The 22,825-nt window shown below is 36.9% G+C and overlaps 2 protein-coding genes and 1 long non-coding RNA gene across 6 annotated transcripts in view; 1 reads left to right on the forward strand and 2 right to left on the reverse strand.

Moving 5' to 3' along the window:
- MFN1 (mitofusin 1) overlaps positions 1-9,221 on the forward strand; it is a 35,142-nt gene extending 25,921 nt beyond the window's left edge. For all 3 annotated transcript variants that reach the window (XM_084875548.1, XM_084875549.1, XM_084875550.1), the window contains exons 15-18: positions 523-666; positions 1,472-1,668; positions 3,612-3,746; positions 5,552-9,221. In XM_084875548.1, coding sequence (XP_084731674.1) covers positions 523-666; positions 1,472-1,668; positions 3,612-3,746; positions 5,552-5,633 — 558 coding nt within the window. In that variant the 3' untranslated portion in view covers positions 5,634-9,221. The remainder of the gene's footprint in view (positions 1-522; positions 667-1,471; positions 1,669-3,611; positions 3,747-5,551) is intronic.
- GNB4 (G protein subunit beta 4) overlaps positions 8,317-22,825 on the reverse strand; it is a 41,797-nt gene continuing 27,288 nt past the window's right edge. The window contains exons 4-10 of the mRNA XM_084875566.1: positions 19,693-19,799; positions 18,564-18,627; positions 16,773-16,935; positions 15,965-16,031; positions 15,659-15,860; positions 14,496-14,712; positions 8,317-13,519 (exon numbers count right to left, since the gene is read on the reverse strand). Coding sequence (XP_084731692.1) covers positions 13,413-13,519; positions 14,496-14,712; positions 15,659-15,860; positions 15,965-16,031; positions 16,773-16,935; positions 18,564-18,627; positions 19,693-19,799 — 927 coding nt within the window. The 3' untranslated portion in view covers positions 8,317-13,412. The remainder of the gene's footprint in view (positions 13,520-14,495; positions 14,713-15,658; positions 15,861-15,964; positions 16,032-16,772; positions 16,936-18,563; positions 18,628-19,692; positions 19,800-22,825) is intronic.
- LOC311618213 overlaps positions 9,590-22,825 on the reverse strand; it is a 31,664-nt gene continuing 18,428 nt past the window's right edge. For both annotated transcript variants that reach the window (XR_014794275.1, XR_014794276.1), the window contains exon 2: positions 9,590-9,744. This is a non-coding gene — a long non-coding RNA (uncharacterized lncRNA). The remainder of the gene's footprint in view (positions 9,745-22,825) is intronic.

Raw genomic sequence — 22,825 nt, forward strand, 5'->3', positions numbered from 1 at the left:
CTGAGCCACTTGTGATTATTTTATTTATTTTTTAGTTTTGTTAACCTCACCGAGGATATTCCATTGATTTTTAGAGACGGTGGGAGCAGGAGACAGAGAGATAGAAGCATTGATGTGAGAGAGAGAGACATCAATTGGCTGCCTCCTATATGTACCCCAATTGGAATCAAACCCTGCATCAGAGGTTTGTGCTTTGACCGGAATTGAACCTGGGACCCTTCAGTCTGCAGGCCAACACTCTAACCACTTTGGCAAACTGGGCAGGGTTTAATTTGAAGGACTATTGTTACAGATAAACTCATTGTATATTATGAAAATTCATTATTCTTTACAATATCTAAGTCATAGAAAATTATGTCATCAAAATAAGTTTCAGATCACTTATTTTCTTCGTGTATTTATGGTAAACTCATTCTTTTCATTGATTTACTACTATAATTTTAAAAGAAATACAGTATAATATAGTAAACTTTATTCCATTTAGAGTTGTTTAATTATAATCCTTTTACCCAATGTTATTAGCTCCCTAGGTCTTTAGCTTCTACTCCCAGCAATCCAGCAACACCAGATAATGCATCACAGGAAGAAATCATGGTTACCTTAATAACAACATTAGCTTCCCTTACTTCCAGAACATCTATGGGCATTATTGTCGTCGGCGGAGTGGTAAGAAACAGTACTTTTTATTATAATGAAAATTGAAAATTTACAAAGCTTTCTGCTCTATCGCAAAGAGAGAGGTATATTCTGTTTTCAGGACCTATAAAATGACATCAAAAGGTGTAGTTAAAGTTAGTGAATTAAGAAGAGTTTCATAAGCCTCTTCTTACATTTTTAAATTGAAATATATTGACACTAGCATTGTGTTAGTGTTGGGTGTATAACAATGATTTGACATACATGTATAGTGAAATTATTAACACTATATACATTTTTTTTTAATGCATCTTTAGGAAAGAAATACCACCAACTAGTTTGTCCTTCAACATTGCTTTCCAACTATTTTTCCACCACAGCACACAAAGAAATGGTTTATATATGAAGTAACAAGAATGATCCAGTTCCCATATCTAATCTTATCTAAATACCAAAAGGATATGCCTTAAAGTAGTAACATTTACTTCTTAGTAAGTTCTTACATGTTAAAAAATAAAATTCATATCATTAACAGTATCAGTTTACAAGTTTTGGTTTTTGAAACCTAACCTATAAGAAATGACCTCCTTTTTCAAGATGTATTAAATCATTTCACCAAATATCTAGCAGGTTATCAAACTTCTTGCCTGATATTTACATGCTACTCCTTTTTCAGCTTGTTTGGTTTTTGATAACTTTAGGTTCTCTTAGAGAATGAATATAAATTTCTTAAACATGGATCTGACTCATAAAATCTATAGCTCAATCTCCTTTGAGTACAATCTCCCCAGCGGTGTTTTTCTTTGTCAAAGTGAGCTGTAAATTTATCTTTCAGATTTGGAAAACTGTAGGCTGGAAACTCATATCTCTTTCATTAAGTATGTATGGAGCTTTATATCTTTATGAAAGGCTGGCCTGGACCACCCGAGCCAAAGAGAGAGCTTTTAAGCAGCAGTTTGTGAACTATGCAACTGAGAAACTGCAGATGATTGTTAGCTTCACAAGTGCAAACTGCAGCCATCAAGTACAACAGTAAGTTGAGAAATTCATCTCCATGAGAAAAAAGAAAAATTCATCTTCAGCTTTATTAAAATATGCCATGCATGCAGAAATAACAGTATAGTGCAAAGATTACAATGTGAACCCATTTGTTGTTAACATAAATAATGTGGGTCCATTGAATATCTTCTTTTATGAATCATAAATATTTCATTGATTTAGTAAAAATATGTAGAATTCCAGTTAAGTCAGTGCATAATAATCTGTATTTAGATACTACTGAGAGATGAATTAAAAAGTTCATGATTACAACTTAATGGAAGACATAATTTACATCATTATGATAACAGTAAAAAGTGATAATTTAAGAGCTTTTTAATATGAGGCACTAGAATCTGAAATCATGAAAGTGGATCAGTATAGATTTCCTAGAGGATGGGTAGAATGTACAAAATGGGGAGATACAGGCAGAGAAAACAGCCCAAACCAAAGGCAGGAGGGTAGAGGAAAAGGAATGTTTTCAGAAACAGAGTTTCAGTGAGAAATGTATATATGGGGGTGGGGAGTACATTCAAGAATGAACCTAACAGTAGGATAGGAGCCTGGGTACTTAGGAATCCTGGAAGTGATATCATTAATATTTAGCCCTAGGACAGGACAGATAGCTTTGCAGTGGTGTGGTGTATATAGAATGGTTTAGATTAAGGAGATAAGAATTTGCAGGGAGATTGTATTGTTTCAGACACAAGATGAAAACCTAATAGAGCTATAGAGAATGAAGACTATGAGGACATAGATTTGAGACCACTAAATTAGTTCATTCATTTACCAAATAGTTATTGAACTCCTGTTTTATATAATAGGTTTTTTTTAATTTGTTCTTTGTTTTTGTTTTTTTATTCCTCACCTGAGGATATTTTTTTCCTTTGATTTTTAGACAGAGTGGAAGGGAGGAGGAGAGAGAAACATTGATGTGAGAGAGACACATCCATTGGTTGCCTCCCGAATAGGAGGGGATCTAGACTGCAACCACTGAGCAAAACCAACAAGGGCATATATAATAGTTCTAATTTTATATTAAGGAAGATCTTTCTCCTATTGAATATAGGTGGACCTCCGAACAGAAATCAGCTGGGGTTCACATAAAAACAAAGTTAATAAAGCTTTCCATACAACTGATGATCAAACATTTATTTTCTACCATGTGACAATAACTGCTAGATGTTATAGGAAATAAAAAGTTAAAGATAACTTGATCCTTATCCTAGATGATATCATACTCTAATGGAGATAACTTTAACTAATTACTCAGTCAAAGTAATACTAGCTGTATATTAATTTAATAAAACATTAAAATAATGAAAGATGCTTCATTTGTTCAGTATTGGTAATTAAAGATCATGGAATGGGAAAGATGTACAGGAGAATAATTGGCAGAGAAAAATGAGTGCCGTAAGCCACTTAATGATATTATAGAAATATATACCTGCTAGGCATGTTCCCAGTTACAAAATATAACATGAACTAGCACGCCAAAGAAGTAATGCCCTTTGATTCTATAATAGAAACATGATTAAATGTTAAGATTTAAAGTATTTTTTTGTATAAGTTAATAGGATTAATGAAATTTTCTTTTCTGTTCTCAGTAATTTATGGCAGGAGGTGAGTAAGGTTTACTGTGCTTCTGAAGAAATATACCCATCTTTTGCCTTTTTATAGCTTGTTCATGTTTACAACCATATGGCAGTGGAAATAGTGCCTATTGAACATTGATCTTGAAGCCAGATGGAATTAGGCCCACAGTCATATTAAACTTACAAGTTCCATGCCTCCCTCATCCCATTCTTAGCACTTTGTTCTTTAAAACCTTATGTTTTTAAGAGTATTTTAAACTTGTGATCTTTTATATAATCTTTTGAAAGCCCATGCATTTTAAGACATTTGTGAGAGCTGATAAAATTGTTTTTTATTTTAAGGGAAATGGCAACCACTTTTGCTCGCCTTTGCCAACAAGTTGATATTACACAAAAACACCTGGAAGAAGAAATTGCTAGATTTTCCAAAGAGATAGATCAATTGGAGGACATACAAAACAATTCAAAGCTTTTAAGGTACTTAAAGCATTTTTTTCTCCATAATATGAACATTTATTGGTCTCATTACCAAAATATAATTATGTAAATCACAAATGATTATATTAAAACTATCTTTCTGATGGCTTAAATTATAATATTCCATATTTAATTCCATAGTTTTGAAATTTCAATGAATGCTAATTTCAACAAGAAACATCTGATGTAAATGGATGCTTTTAGATGTCAACTTCGAACTCTCTGTTAAACTATATTAGTCCCTTTTGAGAGCATAAGTTCTGTAATTAAAAGTATCACTTTTTAGACCTGTATTTCCAAGACCCATAACTTCCATTTTCATGTGGAATATTCAAGGCTATAAAAAACAAGTAGTATAATGTGGAATTCTGGTTTAATGTGGTTTATCATGGATTCTCGGGGGTCTAAATTCTGTTTTAGGAAACAAGTTTCACCATGTGGTCTCTACTTCTTGGCAATTAACAACTTTCTACTTCATTACCCATTTGCTGGTTTACTTATGACTGAGGAAGTCATTAAGGATCAGTTAGTCCCTGCTGCTACTTACCAGGATAACTACTACATAAAGTTGCCCACATAAGAGCAGTTTGAAATGTCTGCAAATTGGAGAGGCTGTCCTTGTGTCCTGAATTTTGAGATTTAAAGCACGTGTGGTCATGTCTGTCCATGGTGTCCCAATCTGACAGCAGGCACACTCTCAGTGCACCTCAGCCTCAGACTCTATCAAGTGAGATCTTCCCAGAGACAACCTTTCAAAGTTGATAAAAATATATGCAGTAGAAGTTTTTTTGTTTTTTTCACTTAGGGAGGTTTTTAAATAGTGTTCCATCTTGTCATAGCAAAACATAAATGATAAAACAGATAATTGGCACTTATGTACTTTAATGATTTTGGCTGGACTGACTTGAATAAGTATGAATATTTTTTATCTCCTAATTCATCCTTTTTCTAAGAGGAAAATAAAATATATATATCACTAGAGGCCTGATGCACAAAATTCATGCAAGAGTAGGCCTTCCCTCTGCTACCAGCACTGGCTTCCCTCTGGCACCCAGGACCTGGGCTTCCCTCACAGTCCCATCTTCTTCAGAAGGACATCGTCTAATTAGCATATTACGCTTTTATTATAGATAATTGGAATCTCCATTGTTACTGGATCAGGCTCAGCCATTGAGATAGAACTTATCTATTATTTCAGAAGAGTGGTTCGAAGAAATATACAATCGAATTCATATGTACATTTAACTTATATGACCTCAAGTATGTGCACTCAGCAAAACAAGACCAAGATAAAAAGAAAGGGAGAAGCTCATTCAAGTATGTGTGTGTGCCCTGGCACAGCATAAGAATGAGAGACCAAATCTGTGTTCCTTAATCAGTTTTAGGTCCAGTTTTCCTCCTCGTATGGATAGTTGGCAATCAAATACAATTCTAATATTTAAAAAAAATTTTTTTTTTGTATACCATAGTCCATATATAAAACCACTTATTCTGTACTTGATGCTTAAAGAGAATTCAAAGACAGTTATAACATGACTTAGGCTTTGACTCCCATGAAAGGCAATAGGACTCCCATTTCCTGTGCTTTAAGTAATTCTTTTAAGTCCTGAGCATTGAACTCTGTTTATTGCAGAGCTGTAGTAGCACATAAAGTACTCTTAAAAGGGTATTTATAGTGTAGTCTGAGTTCAGATGAATGTAGCAGCAGTTGGCTAGTGTGTGTTTTTCTTTACTTTTTGAGATTCGATGGAATGCGTTTTTAAATTGACCTTAATGATTTTGGTGTTTTCATTTTTTTAAATTAGAAATAAAGCTGTTCGACTTAAAAACGAGCTGGAGAATTTTACTAAGCAGTTTCTACATTCAAGCAATGAAGAAGAATCTTAACAATAGAAATCGCTTTGGTGATCATCATAGAAGAAAAATGCAACATGGATGATTTGGGACAGTTATTTTTATGAAATGATTTTAAATATGAATTGTACTCACTATACCTAAGTAGCAAATTCTTGTGTAGATTCTGGTAATGATCTATCTCAGGGTGTTTGCATTTCTGAAGAGTGTTATTGTATCTCTTAATTTAATTCTGGGTAAAGAACAGGCTAAGTTGTTTGATGTGTTGAAGTGATGAATTAAGAACAGCAGAACCAATTATGTGACCCCTGAGGGGTGGGGCCTTACTCTTAATTAGGGCTCTCTTTGTTTTTGCTTCTGAAACACTCTTCTTCCTGGCATCCAGGAGTTAGAGAATGCTCTTTCTCAAAACTAATTTTTGATGTCACTTTAATGGGAATAGTCACTTTTGTTTTATACCTACTATGTTGTTTTAACCACCAAAAAGGAGTATGTAATGTTCTTGAGTGTATTATCTTGCAAGTTACAGTCATTTTTGCCTTTCTGGCAGGTATGTAAACCACTAATAAATAAGCTGTTGTTTACTCCTTATATTCCCATTAAAGCTAATGTAAAGCAGTATAAAGTTTGTTATTCTAAAAGTATCTGGGTCGAAATAGCTTCCTGATGTTTCTAGAGAAACATTTTCAGCTTCAACTATGAGTACAGTAAGGAAAGCTAAGTTTTAGAAGTTTGAAGTGATAAAAACAGCCAGAGATGGGAGGTCTGAAATTTGAGTGGTTATAGTCATGTACAAATTCTGTTCTTCAGAAGGTATTTGTTGAGGATACTGATGAATTGTCCCCCGGTGGTGGTTTTCCTTTTATTGTATGAATTTGCCAGGGCATGGTTAAAAATTATCACTGTATTTTTTAGTTTAATGAAATGTTTATGGTTTCAAGTACTGTGTGTGTGTGTTAAAAACTAATTGAAACTTACATGGAAACATTTTAAAAATGACATTCTAGGGCTTTGTTATGCAGAAGGGAGCCCGGAGGAACACTAGATCAGCATCAATCCCCTAGGTGCTTGTGAGAAAGCAAGGAGGACACTGTTTCTTCTCCATGGGAGGAATGACGTTCAGGCTCCTTTCTTCTCGTAATACTCAGTGCTTCCTTTTCTGTGCCTTTGAGGCTCCTGGATGCCATTCTCTCTTTTCACAGCTGGTGGTGCAACAACACTGTTTTTCAGAATATTTTAAGGAGAATATTATTTAGGTCATAAGCCTTTCAAAAATATATTTTTATGCAGGTCAGACACTAGAATGCCAAATGTGCAATAAATATTAATTTGTAGCTTTTGTTTTTGCTTTATAACCAAAATTGGTACAGGCCACCAACAAGTGTGGATCAGGTAACACCTGCAGCATGAAAACTTGATGTCTAAAGTTACAAGCTCTAGTTCTTAAATTTATACAAAGTACTTGAAATTTTGAAGCAGCATATTGGTTTGGTATAAACTCATTAGTATACTACTGTGGTTCTCAAAGTTTGGTCCTTGGATCAACAGTATCACTTGTCAGCTTGTAAGAGTTATACATTCTTGAGCCGTAGACCCAAGAATCAAACACTAGCTCTGGGGGTCAGCATTCTGTTAAAAGATGACATACAGGTCATCCTGATGCATGCTAACATTTGGGAAGTGCAGGAATTATGATTCTGGTATATAAGTTTGTAGTAAGTTCGAACGCATTCCAACTGGTCAAGTTTGAAAATATGTGAATGTTGGAAATGGACACTAAAATAATAAACCCAACCTTTATGCCTAGAGGTAAGTGCACCTGTGACTCAGCCCATGAATTCTATGAAATCATGTAAGTTACACCTGATGTAATTCAGAGTTCTTGTTCACTATGTGTTTGCATATTAATTTATAAACTTTGTATAACCTCAAACTTTTTACAAAATTACATGCAAACTTGCAAGGTGAGAATAAAACTTTTGTCTGACAGTTGATAAATGTAGCATTTATACTGGCATTTAATGAGTCTTGCTCTTAATTTTATGGTAGATATATAAACTATCTTGGGCAGACTGTCTCATCTAATTCTAGCCCTGACAGGTTTGGCTCAGTGGATGGCACTTCACTATGGGTACAGTTCCAGTCAAGGACACGTCCGGTTTGCCCGCTTGATCCACAGTAGGGGGCATGCTGAAGGCAGCCGATCAATGATTCTCTTTTATCATTGATATTTCTGTCTTTCCCATTCCCTTTCTCTCTGAAATCAATAAAAATATATTTTTTAAAAACAAAAACTTACCCTATAGGCAATGGAATTATTTATCCTAAGGGAGTTTCAGGGAAAGAAGGACTTAATTTTGCTTTTTAATAAAAATTTGCTGTCCTTTTAAGGGTAAGCTAATATAGTACTAATGTAGCACCACGATCTCTTGCTCTGGAAGCTCATTACAAATCTACTAGAGGCCTGGGGCATGAAATTCATGCCCGGGAGGAGGGGGAGGAGGTGTCCCTCAGCCTGACCCGCACCCTCTCCAACCCGGGACCCCACAGGGAATGTCTGACTGCATCTTGCAATCCAGGACCACTGGCTCCTAACCACTCACCTGCCTGATTGCCCCTAACTGCTCCCCTTCTTGCCTTTATGACATTGGCTTGGAGTTTAGTTCTGGAACTTAATATTAAAATCTAAATTTGACTTAAAATATGCCACATGAAATCTGGTTAAAGTACTTTATTGATTACAATATCAATTCACAGCCGACATTTCACAGAGCTACTGTACAAATAAAGGAATGAATCACTGTAAGAAAGACCCAAGAATACTGCTAAATCATGGAACAAATCCATCTTTTGTTTGGTTTAAAGCTCTTACAAGAACTTTAATCTAGTATGTTCACCTCTTCCATAGTTGTACTATTGACATTCCAAGTCAGTTGGCTACAAGTATGTAAAAACCGTTCTAAGTGAAAAAATTTTAATCAAACTTTAAAAACCCACTTAGATGTGAATGCTTTTGGTAAGAATGTGCAAATGCAGTGTTCAGATGCTTCTTTGTAAAGGAAAAAAAAAAAACAGGATAGAGCACCATTGTGTGACACATCAAAGGCTGGCAATACCAAGTATATACCTCCAAGGTTCTTTAAGAAATATTGTATGATTTTTCTTTTTTTCTTTTTTTTTTTTTTTTTTGGTCAGGCACATTGAACACAACCAGTTTTTTTCATAGTGCTGCATTATCTTATAGGGTAATTGGATTAAGAAAAAAATGACGAAATTTTATCAACATGCCAACAAATTTGCTAAATATAAGTTGTACCTTTACTCTAAAACGGTGCTAATACATTCAAATACAAACCATTTTCATGAGTACCTATGGTAACGAATATTTTTTTAAACCCTAAAATTAGGACAACTCAAAATGAACGAGGGTAAAACAGGTATAAAGTACTTTACATTCAACTTAATCAAATTTAGAATGCCATTTTTATCATTGTGCTACCTTTCCTCACAAGACAGACAGTTGAGCTTGTGGGTCTTAAAAATTCTAACAGGATGAGAGAAAGTTTAAAATTTTGCTTTCCACATGGCAAAAGGGGAACTAGAAGTTGAATATAGTAATTTTTTTAAAGAATTGTTTAGGCCTACACCCTAAAGACTAGAAAAATTGTAGAAAGGAAATTATTAAAATAAGCTTTTGGGAGGTTAATCAGTTTTCATATGTTTATATATAACAAATAAACCACGATTATTTTGTTAGGTTTTTTTGTTTTTTGTTTTAAATATATTTTATTGATTTTTCACAGAGAGGAAGAGAGAGGGATAGAGAGTTAGAAACATCGAGAGAGAATCATTGATCAGCTGCCTCTTGCACACCCCCCCACTGGGGATGTGCCCACAACCAAGGTTCATGCCCTTGACCAGAATCGAACCCGGGACCTCTCAGTCCGCAGGCCCATGCTCTATCCACTGAGCCAAACCGGTTTTGGCTATTTTGTTATTTTTTTTTTAAATGTATTTTATTGATTTCAGAGAGGGAGAAACATCAATGATGAGAGAAAAATAGATCCTGCCTCTTGCATGTCCCCTACTGAGTGTTGAGCCCACAACCCAGGCATATGCCTCTGACCAGGAATTGAACTGTGACCTCCTGGTTTAGGTCAATGTTCAATCACTGAACCTTGCTGGCGGGGCTTATGTGAGACATTCACAGTGTTCAAAGCATAAGCTTCCCTGAAGGTTTTCACTTTTAAAATTGTCAGTTGGTATTATTAAATCTAAGACCTCAAAAATGCTGGGTAAGGTCAATTATATAATATTTCACAGTATTTTTTAACAGTAATTGCATTTTCTCACCTGGAGAAGTCAACATCTGTTAGGTTAACTCTTAAATTGTTTACCCCATACTCCAGCTCTTACATCAATTATGTCTAACAGACTACACTTTTGTCATAAATCTACCTGAATCTAAATTAAAAGAACTACTTGTTAGTCTCTTATTGTTGAAATATTAATCCCAAATCTTTGCCTCTATGAACATGGATCTCAATATGGTGTGTGTAACCTTGGAGTCACAAGTATAGAGGGACTAGCTCATGGTTGCAAGAAGTCCTTTCTTGAGCAGGTTTTTGGATGATTTAGTTAACCACATGGCAGGCCACTATTTGTTTTAGAAAAGAATATATGTCTTTAAAATATTTTAAGAAAATTCTTGTCAGATCTCTAAAAACTTTGAGGTGATTAGAGAGTCTACAAATAAAACTTGTTTCTCATAAGGTTAAAAAAAAAAAAAGGGTTCAGTTAACTCCAATGTATTTTTTTTAATTCTCACCTGATTATGTTTTTCCCATTAATTTTTTAGAAAGAGGGGTATGGGAGAGAGACAAATAACGTGAGAGAGACACATTGATTGGTTGCCTCTTGCACATTCCCCAACAGGGGCCAAGACCCAACTGCAATCAACTTATGTGCCTTAGTCCAGGAATCAAACCTGTGACCCTTTGGTTGGCGGCTGATGCTCCAACCCCTAAGCCAAACCAGCCATATTTTTTTCTCTTTTTTAATATATTTTACTGATTTTTTAAGAGGGAGAGGGATAGAAACATCGATGAGAAACAATCAGCTGCCTCCTGCACACTACCTACTGGGTATGTGCCCGCAACTATTGTACATGCTTTTTTTTTTTAATTTCTTTATTAAGGTATCACATATTTGTCCTCAACCCCCCATTCCAATCCCCCACTTCTCCCCACTTATGCCCTCACCCCCCTGTTGTCCTTGACCATTGGTTAGGCTCATATGTATGCACACAAGTCCTTTGGTTGATTTCTCCCCTTTATTCCCACCCTCCCTTTGAGGTCCAACAATCTGACCCATAACTCCTTATCTCCGGGTCTGTTCTTGTCATCAGTCTAGGTACATGCTCTTGACCGGAATCAAACCTGGGATCCTTGAATCCGCAGGCTGATCCTCGATCCACTGAGCCAAACCAGCCAGGGCCATATTCTTGATGATACAAGTTCTCTAAAACTACATTTGGCCATATTTTTTAAGTCTTCAAAAACTAAAATTCAAGCTACAGTGTTTCTACCAATTATACATTGTTCTTTGGACATCAGGAAGTCTCATGAACAACAGAATTAATCAGCTGAACTTAAATTGCAAGTAAATATATTTACCAACTGGAACCCTTATTACTGGAAAGCAAAAATTTAATAAATGTGATAAGGAGGTTACCATCTGGTCATGTGTAATTAGCCATAATCTTAGTAGGTTTCAGTTACCTGGTACATATTTAATTATGGGAATTGCTTTTCAGCTATCCACATACACTAATCACAGTAAAAGAAATCATTTTGATCAACATCTTTAAGACCATAGAACTATAGTTTGTGTGCCTCTCACTAAAGTTCCTAGAATAACTTTACAGAGGGGATCGCTCTCTACACAAGGCTATTTTCACATGGCAGAAGTGCTTAAGATTTTGGAATGAATAGCTGAATTACATGGCATACCCTCACCCCCTTTTGTATTTTGCTTTACAATACTCTTGTCTATTCTCAAAGAGCTGCTCTTTATGAAGTGATATAGCCCACAAATATTATAGCAAAAAGTTCATAGAAATCTGTGTATAAATGAATATATGTTCATGCCTGCCACCTACAAGTATGTTTTTTGGACCCATATCTTAATCTTCCTTTATTCATTTTATTCTCTTTTCAATATCAACTGATGTTAAAACTGACTTCATTATAGTTGGTGCACTTACTAGCACATTCACGATATAAAAATGAGAATTGACATAAAAAATGGGAGTATTTAGGGTTCCAGGTGATCAAAAGTTAACAGAGACCTAACTCAACAGTGACAGTTTATTGATTTAACAGTACACTTCTATAATGTATCAGGATAACCCATCACTTCACCATCAAGCAGACTAACAATCTTCCCATGGCAATCATTCAGATAGATTTGTAGGAGAAAATCCAAGGGGGAGAGTATCTTTGTTTAAATCCATGATGGCTCTGTCTAGTAATAGACAACATTTTATTCCATTGACAAGCAGCAGGATGACTTGCTTCGTATTTTCTTCTGACCCCTTTAGTACTTACTCTTGGAATTTTCCTTTTGGCCTTAAAATGGAGCCACTTGGATCTAGCCATTCTTCAAAGCAGAGCCACACCACTTAGAAACCAGTATTTTGTGTGAAGGAAAGAAATTCAAAGAGCAGAGCTTAAATGTTTCCCTTTTAAAATGTGACAGTTTACATCAATTCAGATTTCATGTGTGTGAACATGAATTCATAAAGCCACCCCATCACAACTATAACTACTCAGATCTAGTGATTGGTTAGATTTTACACTTTTCAAAACAACGCTATCCTATTTCCTTAGGTTTAGATGCGTACTGACAGAACACTGGGGGAAGTTCTTCAAGTGCAAGGACAATCCAAGTGTTCATCCATGTCCTGGAATAATGAGTATACTCTACAAACTCAGTTCTGGAATATGAAACCAATAGGAAAGCTCAGCTATGTAGAGGATTACCCAGAGTGTTATTTGATCATAATCTGCTTTTTAAAATGCCAAGAATCATTTATATGAGATTATTGCTGTCCACCTATTAATAAAGTTCCTTACATATGTCTGAAGTTTCAGAGTGAAATCTCCATCCCCGACCCTTCAGATTATCTTCCCCTCAAAGGACTGAAATGAGCACTTATGTAAACTGATAAGATGGCAAAGGATGCACCAAGAAACTAATGAAACTCAAAAGGGCTCTCCTCAGGCACCTACCTGTCAGCATTCTTAACACAGAAAGCAACCAGGATCTTTTGAATTAAAAAGGGATGTCAGAATTCAAGGAGACTCTTCAAACCTGAGGACAGACACATGGTATTACCTCCACCTATTACTGTACCTGGTGTCCCCATTACAGAAAAAAAAAAGTGTATACAAAGTTTAAAATGAATTTCATCAATGAAAGCAAACATGACAGGTTGCTATAATGTGTACATTTTGTTCTACACAAATAAAACAATAAACAGTGAAAGCAAAACTTCAAGGTTAAATGAGCTCAATGCACTGGTCCTTTTGATCTTAGCAAGCACCTTTGCCTTTTTTTTTCTTTTTCTTTTTTCATCCTTTTCTGTTTTGTAGTTTACTGGAAGCTTCCTTTTGTATGTAGTAATCTCAATAGAAAAATTTTCAACCGCAAATATAAGACAGAATTTTTTTTTTTTTTTTTATCACAGCTATAGGCTGTAGCACTGATTTCTCCAGATAACAATAGAGAACAGCAAAATTGTATGCACGGTTAATTCCAGATTCTAAGAAAACTGTCCCAGGAGCCTGTTGCCACAGCCATGCCATCGTCAGTTACACCCAGACAGCTGACCCGGTTGTCATGACCAGCAAGAACACCTGAAAAACAAAGCCAGTAAATAGCGATGGCACGTTTTAAACTAAAGCATATGTTTAAAAATATAGGAAACAAACACATTTTTGTTTTGTTATGGGGGCTAATTTGATTCAACCCGGGCAAAACACCTAATACTTCCAAAAAGTAATTGGCTTTGGGCAACAGAAAGCACCAAAATGCAAACTGTGAACTTCTCTATAATGTCTTAAGAAAATTACTCCTGGGAATGTTCATGTACTTTTACTCCCTCAAAAACCTCAAGAACTGCTTAGGAATTTTAAAGGGTAAGGACAGAATCCCACAAAGACAATGAGGGCATGAAAGCAGGCAATGGCTACAAAGCTGGATGGTGGGGACTGTGTTAGTGCACCCTAAAATGCTCAGCTCACAGCAAATAGCCTGGTAAGCCCAGAAACAAAATTACGCTGAAGAACCTCCCCAAGGGGCAGGTCCTAGTGAGCCCGGGCATCTATCTGTGGAACCAGGTGGCGGCAGAGCTGGGGCAAACGCAGATGCTAGAAAGTGTTCAGGAATCAGCCTTCCCCAATGTCCTGCACTGCAGAGCCAGGTGACTCCAGCGTGCACCAAGACATGGGGCTGCAGAGACTTATTTGCTGGAGAGTAAAGAAGAATCTCTTAACCCAAAAAAAAAAAAAAAAAAAAAAAAAAAAAAAAAAAACCAGGCCCAGTTGAGATTGGTGGAACTGTGCTGAAAATGGGGCATAAAGAAAGCTGACTTGCTAATTGTTTTACCATCCAGCTTTCCTCCTGAAATCAGCCCTAAACTTGGCAGCCAGTGTATCCATTCCAGGGAGGAAAGTGGAAAATCCATCTCAGAGAACATGGGAACAACGACCATGTGTAAGAACAGCTGGGCTGCCAGTCCCTAGATCCAGGGTACCCAGAGCCTCCAACGACGGTCGGAACCTTTTATGTTCCCTGACAAAACCCACACGTAATGTGGACGTAGGTACTCGCCTGCACGATCTCCTTTTAGTGTGTCCCACACGTTACAATTAAAGTCGTCATAACCAGCTAACAGGAGGCGCCCGCTTTTTGAGAAGGCTACGGAGGTGATCCCACAGATAATGTTGTCATGAGAATACAATAGTAACTCTTGGTCTGCACGAAGGTCAAAGAGACGGCAAGTGGCATCATCGGAGCCGGTGGCAAAGGCATAGCCATTTGGAAAAAACTAGAAAGAAAAGCAATAAACATGTATTCCATGGACATGTACAGAAACCACATGAGACAGTGTAATAACAGGCTCTGGGGTAAAACAGACCTAGATTCAAATTCCAACCTGGCTTCTTACCAGTGAGTGCTGTTGGGCACTAAAGATTCTTCAACACTTTGGGCCTTAGTTTCAGTTTTAGAGTGTGGGTTAAGATTGAATGAAATAATATATGCTGAGTACACAGCCTGTTGTTTAACACATAGCAACTAATTCAGTAAATATTAGCTCTGGTCCTCCATATGTCTTATTAAAATATTTAAGTGTAAATATTACTATTTAAAGAACCTACATAAGTGTACTCTTTTATTTTTTAATATATTTTATTGATTTTTTTACTGAGAGGAAGGGAGAGGGAGAGATAGTTAGAAATATCAACCAACTGCCTCCTGCACACCCTACACTGGGGACGTGCCTGCAACCAATGTACATGCCCTGACCGTAACCGAATCTGGGACCCCTGAGTCCGCAGGCGGATGCTCTATCCACTGAGCCAAACCAGTTAGGGTGCTTTTTTATTTTTTTAATAAAATCACTTGAGGATGTGTTTTCACTGATTTTGAGAGAAAGGAAAAGGACAGGGAGCAAAATATCGATCAGCTGCCTCCTGCATGCTTCCTACCTAGCATCCAGCCCACAACCTGGGTTTATGCCTTGACTAGGAATCGAAGCCACAACCTCTTGGTACACAAGATGCACCCAACCAATTGAGCCATACTGGCCAGAGCTGGTTTTTTCTTTTTTTAAATCAAACCCTTACTATCTGGGAATTCAATGTCATAAGAGCAGATTATAAGAATTTATACATTGTAAGAATCCTTGAAGGCAATGAGTTAAAAAAAATCATGCTACAGAGTTCGTACTTTAAACGCACAATAAATGTCCCTTAGAAATGCTATTCACTTACACTGACAGCATTAATATCTGACACATGTCCAGAGAAAGACTGTCTACACATCCCATCTCGAATATCCCATAACTTGGCAGAGGCATCACAAGCACCAGACACGAAAGTCCTCATGTCGGGGCTCAGAGACAGACTCATCACATCTCCAGAATGCCCGGTGAACGTGGTGGTCTGCTGGGCAGTTTCAATATCCCATAGGGCACTGCAATGAAAAATGAATAAAAATAATGTCCGTTATGTCTTCTTACAGTAGTTCCTACTGTCAACCTCAACACCCAAATCAGTGTTCTTCTGAAATACACTTACCAATTTGTATCTCCTGAACTTGTAACGATTTGGCTGTCATCTAAAAAACGGCAGCAGGACAAGTAGCCTATAGCATAGAGAGTAACATTGTTTTCAGTTATAATTGATTAAATAACCCAATTAGCATATGAAATACTAATATACATATATAGTGAGAAAGAGGGGAACATCAATTTGTTGTTCCACTTATTTATGCATTCTTTGGTTGCTCCCTGCAAGTGCCTTGGTGTATCAGGACAATACTCTAACCAACTGAGCAGTTGGCCATTCAACCACTAGGGGGCAGACAGTTGAACAGTCGCTATGACATGCACTGACCACAAGGGGGCAGACGCTCTGACCAGGTTAGCTTACTGCTGAGGTCCAGCTGATCAGGACTGAACCAGATGGGTTGAACACACCCTGGAGCCCTCTGGCAGTCCCTCCCCAGCTGGCCAACCTCCCACATTTCTTCCAACTCTGTTCATGCCTCAGTGGGGTTCCTTGGCCTGGCCTGAGCCCTCTTGTAATCCGGGCCCCTTGGGGGATGTTGGAGAGCCGGTTTCAGCCCAATCCTGCAGGCCAGGCCAAGGGACCCCAGTGGTGCACAAATCCATGCACTGGGTCTCTAATCTTTATACTTTGTTACATAATCGAGTATATATGCCAAAATTCTATGGATTTATATCCTGCAGAGAATACAGAAAATAACATTTGCTTTCTTTTTATATTTTCATTACTGTGTAATTTTTTTTTTTCAATAAATTTATCATCTTCACAAAAATACCACCTTTTTAAGAAAAACAGAACAACATTCAGTGAAGCTCACCTATGTGGCCCGGTAACTCTCGGCTCACTCTCACATTCCCCTCTCTGGTCTTTAAGTTATAGATAGAGCAGATGTTGTCCAGTCCTCCACAAGCCACGTAATTACCAGAGGGGGCGTAAGCACAGGTCATCACCCAGGAAGACCTGAGAGGAATGGCATGCATCTGCAGAACAAATGGAATGCACAAAATCCATCACTAAGGAACGACAGTCATTCATCTTCCTGCCTATTTACAAAGAAGCAAATATTACGAAAAATTAAATGCATCTAAAAATTAAGGTAAAATAAAGAATGCAATGGATTGAGAAAGAGAACACTGAAAAATAAAATAGTAATACACACTGAAATACCTATTATTTTTTTCTGTATTACAAATAATTCAATTTAACTGCTCCTTTCAGAAATTATTCTTTTAACAGAACCAAGAACAAAGCTATTTTAAAATATATATATATTTTATTGATTTTTTTTACAGAGAGGAAGAGAGAGGGATAGAGTTAGAAACATTGATGAGAGAGAATCATCGATCAGCTGCCTCTTGCACACCACCCACTGGGGATGTGCCTGCAACCAAGGTACATGCCCTTGACCGGAATCAAACCTGGGACCCTTCAGTCTGCAGGCCGACGCTCTATCCACTGAGCCAAATCGGTTTCGGCAAGAACAAAGATATTTCAATGCAATATAACAACTTAAAATATTAAATGAAAATGTTAAAGATAAAAAATGTAATAAAATTCTTAAAATTTTTGCAATCCTGTGCAAAAGAGGAATTTCCTCCAACATAACATTGAGTAATATAAGTATCAGAGTTTATTAAAATGGTTCTTCGATGAAGAGATGGTTCCTCTAATCATAGGGCTCAAATTTAAACAATAGGAAGAGTTTCCACGACCTAGTCATACCACTGTCTGGTGCCTTCTCACCCAACACCAATCATCAGCATGCCAGGCAGTAAAATTTACGTGTATGGGACTTGAAAGGCTAAGTGGTCCGTACAGAGAATCAACACATTGTGTGTAATTGCTACTGTGCTCTCACTTAACTTAAAATATTTTCAATACACTTTTTTTGTTTGTTTGTTTTAGGAAAATATAATTGAAAGACTCATGTTTAATGTGACTTAATATAGAACTGTTATAATGCAAATCTGTCTTGGCTACTTTTAAGTTCTCAACAGGCTGAAGATACTGTTTACTTCACAAAGTAATACTTTTTAAACTTTAATAAAAGAGTACACAGAACCTAAAGGAATTTGACCTGTGAACGTTTCCTGAAGCTTTTCCACTCCCACTGAGCACCTGTGTGTCAGGCATTCCTCCCAGGGGACACACCAGGGGGACCTGCTGGCTTGCCCAGAGGAGCTCTAAGCAAGTTGTCCACTGTCTCCTCCAAGCCCCCAAACACACACCGATGCCTAGAGTGGACCAACGAAAAGCTTCCTCACCCACAGCTAGGAATAAGAATCTCAGGGTCATGTCACATGGGGGAATGGGAGTTTGTTTAGGAAATTATTTCTATGTAAAACTGACACACATTCTATTTTAATATTCAAATATGGAATATGAAAGTCTAGTAAAACACATTGAAAAATATCCCTGCAGTTGTTCTTGGGCATGAAAATAGGGCCAAATATTAAAATAAAGCCTAAGCTTCAAGAGAGGATCTAGATTAAATAGAATTAATTTATCTTAGAGAAAATTACAGTTGGAAGCAACAGAATAAAGGAAAGAACTGATGAACATCAAATCAAGTAATAGGTTATTTAAGAGAATAATTAAGAAATTCTACCTTATTTGTTGTATAGCTATCCCAAATAATTAATTTTCCATCTTGGGAAGCACTGACTAGTAGCCTAGAGGAACAAACAAAAATAATTGGACACTTAGAGGAAAAAAGTAGGTTAGATTAATTATAAATGGCATTAATGCAGAACAGTTCAGAAAAATATATATAATTTCTTGAATTAAAAACTTGATATCAGAAAACAGCCTTCCAAATTTAACAGAAATGTATTCGGCATGCCAAAATTTTCATTATAACATAAAAATTTAGCAAAATTTACACATTTTACTAAAAATGTCTGGTTATGATTCAAGTTTTTCATGGTGATAGCATTCTGGATTCTTATTCAAGATTCTGGTAGATGTCAGCTGACTGGTTTGTGTTTAGTGATATAAATTTAATGACAATAGAGTACATGTAAGCCTAAAAACCATATTTCATTCAACCGAAAAGTATCAATTGAAATGTGAAGGTAGTGTTATGGGTACACACGGAAAATACTTCCTACCTTTGAGGCCTCCACTACCTGGTAGATAAGATATTTACACATATAAGAAATCAAGTCAGTGAAAACTGTCAGAAGAGTAGCATAAAATAAAAGCCAAACCAAAGTAAAAGATGGAAACATAACTGCTATTTGAATGAACCAAGCAGTCTCACAAAAGAGAATGCATCTTGAAAAATGCAATTTGTAGAGCTAACGATACATATGTATGTCTATCCTTTGTGAATTTAGGCAATAATTACAGCAATATCCAGGAACTTGTACATAGCAATATTCAACAATATTTGCTTATTAACTGAAATTGCAAGGTCAATATACAATAGAACTGCTTTTGGCATAGTAAACAACAGTATGAAAACCCCACTGCAAAGAAAAGAAACCCTACACATTTTACCTGGATAATTTAATAATGGATATTTTTTGAGATATAAATTTATTTCCATAGTAAAGGTTTCTAAACTTTTGAAGTGTCACTGGTTATTTTTCATGAAAGCAAAGTCTCATATTGGATGCATTTTCATAAATATAGTTTGTTTGCCAACTGTAAAATTATTTATTTTAAAGGAAATGCAAATGGAGATTCTTAACGAATGTAATTCTGGGGATAGTCTGGAGATAGCATGTACAAACCTTGAGTCATAGCCCCAATGCATGGCATAGATTTTAGCGAGGTGCCCCCTCAGCGTACGTCTTGTTCGCATTTGTATCCGACCCACGGAATCCATGTTTGATGTGATCTTTAGAAAGTGATATGAATGTTATTCTTTACCTTAGACATAGCTCAGAAAATAAAGTAAAAACAATTATTAGGCAAGAAGTCAGGCATAAGAAGGGATAAACAATGGCGGCAGAATAGGAGGGTACTGCACGGACACGCTCCCAGGAACAAGCTAAAATTACAACTGAAATACAGAAAGGCTTCCTGAATAATCAACGGAAAATCACAGGAGAGAACCCTGATACCCAAGGACCGAAGGTGGAGACCACACAGAGACTGGTACGAGGGGCAGAGGCATGAAAGGGCTGGCCGGCCACTCACAGACAGCAAAGCCCAGAGAAATATCTCAGCTGTGAGGGGGGTGGAGGGGGGTGCCACTGAGAACTCTGGGATCTAATCTCCAAGCTGGGCTTCTCAGCACAGAGCACCAAACTGAAGAGGGTACCCACATAACTTCTAGCTATGAAAAGCAGTGGGGTGCTGTCTGCCAGGGAGGGGCAGCTAAAAGTTCGGTACCCCCTTAAAGGGACAATACACTAAGTTCCCTCTGGAGCAACCCATCTTGTGCTCCAGCAGAGGGAGAGTGAAGCAGACTGGAGCTGTGAGAGCAGAACCCAGGACTGGGGACTTGGGGGATAGAGCTCAGAAGGCAGACACCCCAAGTTTCCTGGGCTGAGTCATTCCCTCACACAGTGGAAGACATCTTTCCCACATAGACATCTGCCTCGCCTGGAGGGAAGACGGTCAATTGGAAAACATCTCGCCTTGAGGCCACGTAAGAGATGAAAAGTAATAATTAACCTCCAGGCAGAAGCAACTGCCCCACCCTGTTGAAAAAACTCTCACCACACCTGAGGATGAATGCCTGGGGGCAATTCAAGTTGGAATCCTATTAGTCTGTAAACAGAGATGGTCTCTGGAGGCTTTGAGTCTTTGCCTGATCCAATTAGCAAGAAACAGCCTTTAACACTGTCCTGCACTAGAGATTGAGAGTTGTAGAGGATCTATCTAAAACAAAACAGACAACCAACATGAGAAAACAAAGAAACAACCCCCAAATGAAAGAACTGGTGAATTCTTCAGAAGAGATAAATGAAGCAGAGAAAAGAAATTTATCTGAAAGAGTTCAGAGTAATGATGTTAAAAATGCTCAACAGTATGAAAAAAGATATAGTAACTATGAAAAAATAAAAGTTTGAGATCAAGAATGATATAACACAAGTAAAGAACACATTAGAAGGAATACACAGCAGATTAGGAGAAGATGAGGATCAAATCAGTGAATTTGAAGAAAGAAGTGAAAATATCACTCAATTAGAGAATCAAAAAGAAAAAAAAAAAACAATTAAAAAACAGGAGGACAGCCGAAACCGGTTTGGCTCAGTGGATAGAGCGTCCAGGTTTGATTCCGGTCAAGGGCATGTACCTTGGTTGTGGGCACATCCCCAGTGGGGGGTGAGCAAGAGGCAGCTGACTGATGATTCTCTCTCATCGATGTTTCTAACTTTCTATCCCTCTCTCTTCCTCTCTGTCAAAAAATCAATAAAATAGATTTAAAAAAACAAACAAAAAATAAACAAACAGGAGGACAGCTTAAGGGAGCTGTGGGACAATGAGAAACATAATAATATTAGAATAGAAGGTGTGCCAGAAGAGGCAGGAAAGGAGAAAGGAATAGAGAAAGTATTTGAAAATATAATGGTAGAAAACTTCCCTAACCTGATAAAGGAAAATGTCACACAAATTCACGAGGCACAGAGAACCCCAAACATGAAGAACCCAAACAGACGCATGCTCAAATACATCATAATTAAAATACCAAAAATTAAAGAAAAAGAGAGAAACTTAAGTTCACCAAGAAAAATGAAAACTGTTACCTACAAAGGAGTTCCCATAAGGCTGACATCTGATTTCTCATCAGAAATTCTGCAGGCCAGAAGGGAATGGCATGAAGTACTCAAGGTAATTGGAAAGCAAGTATCTAAGACCAAAATTACTATATCCAGCAGGGCTGTCATTCAAAATAGACGGTCAAATAAAGAGCTTCCCAGACAAAAAAAAAAAAAAAAAAAAAGGTTAAAGGAGTTTATCACCACCAAAGCCAGCATTACAAGAAATGCTAAAGGGATTGCTGAGAAGAAGAGAGAGAGAGAAACCTAGCCATACAGAATTAAAATGGCTATAAATAAGTACCTCTCAATAATAACCCTAAATGTAAATGAATTAATTGCTCCAATCAAAAGGTATAGGGAGCTGAATGGATACAAAAACATGACACAACTATATGCTGACTACAAGAGACCCACCTCAAAACAAAAGACACACTCAGGATAAAAGTGAAGGGGTGGCAAGAAACTAGAAACACCAATCAGAAAGGATATATGCACCCCTATGTTCATAGCAGCACAATCTACAATAGCCAGAATTTGGAAACAGCCTAGGTGCCTGTCAGCAGATGATTGGATCCAAAAACTATGGTACATCTACACAATGGAATACTATGCTGCCATAAAAAAGAAGGAATTCTCATCATTTGCAGCAACCTGGATGGAATTGGAGAACATCATGCTGAGTGAAATAAGACAATCAATGAAAGAGAAACACCACATGACCTCACTCATTTATGGATAATAAAGAACATTATAAACTGATGAACCAAAAGATATAGAGACAGTAAAGCAACAAGCAGACTGTCAAATTACAGCAGGTAGGGTAGGGAGATCTGGGGGAGATAATAGATCAACAGAAGGACTTGTATACATGCATATAAGTACAACAAATGGACACAAAACTCTGGGGAGGGAGAGGATGTATGGAAGGAGGGGGCAATGTTAAAATATGTACACAGATAATAATTTAATTTAATAAATAAATAAATAAATAAATAAATAAATAAATAAAAAGTGAAGGGGTGGGAAAAAAATTTTTTTCATGCAAATGGAAAAAAAAACAACGCTGGAAATAGCAATACTCATATCCAACAAAATAGACTTTAAAAACATCATGCTAAGCAAAATAACCCAGTTGGAGAAAGATAAATATCAT

This window comes from Pipistrellus hanaki, assembly GCF_964339955.1.
Source record: "Pipistrellus hanaki genome assembly, chromosome: 2".
NCBI classification, from domain to species: domain Eukaryota; kingdom Metazoa; phylum Chordata; class Mammalia; order Chiroptera; family Vespertilionidae; genus Pipistrellus; species Pipistrellus hanaki.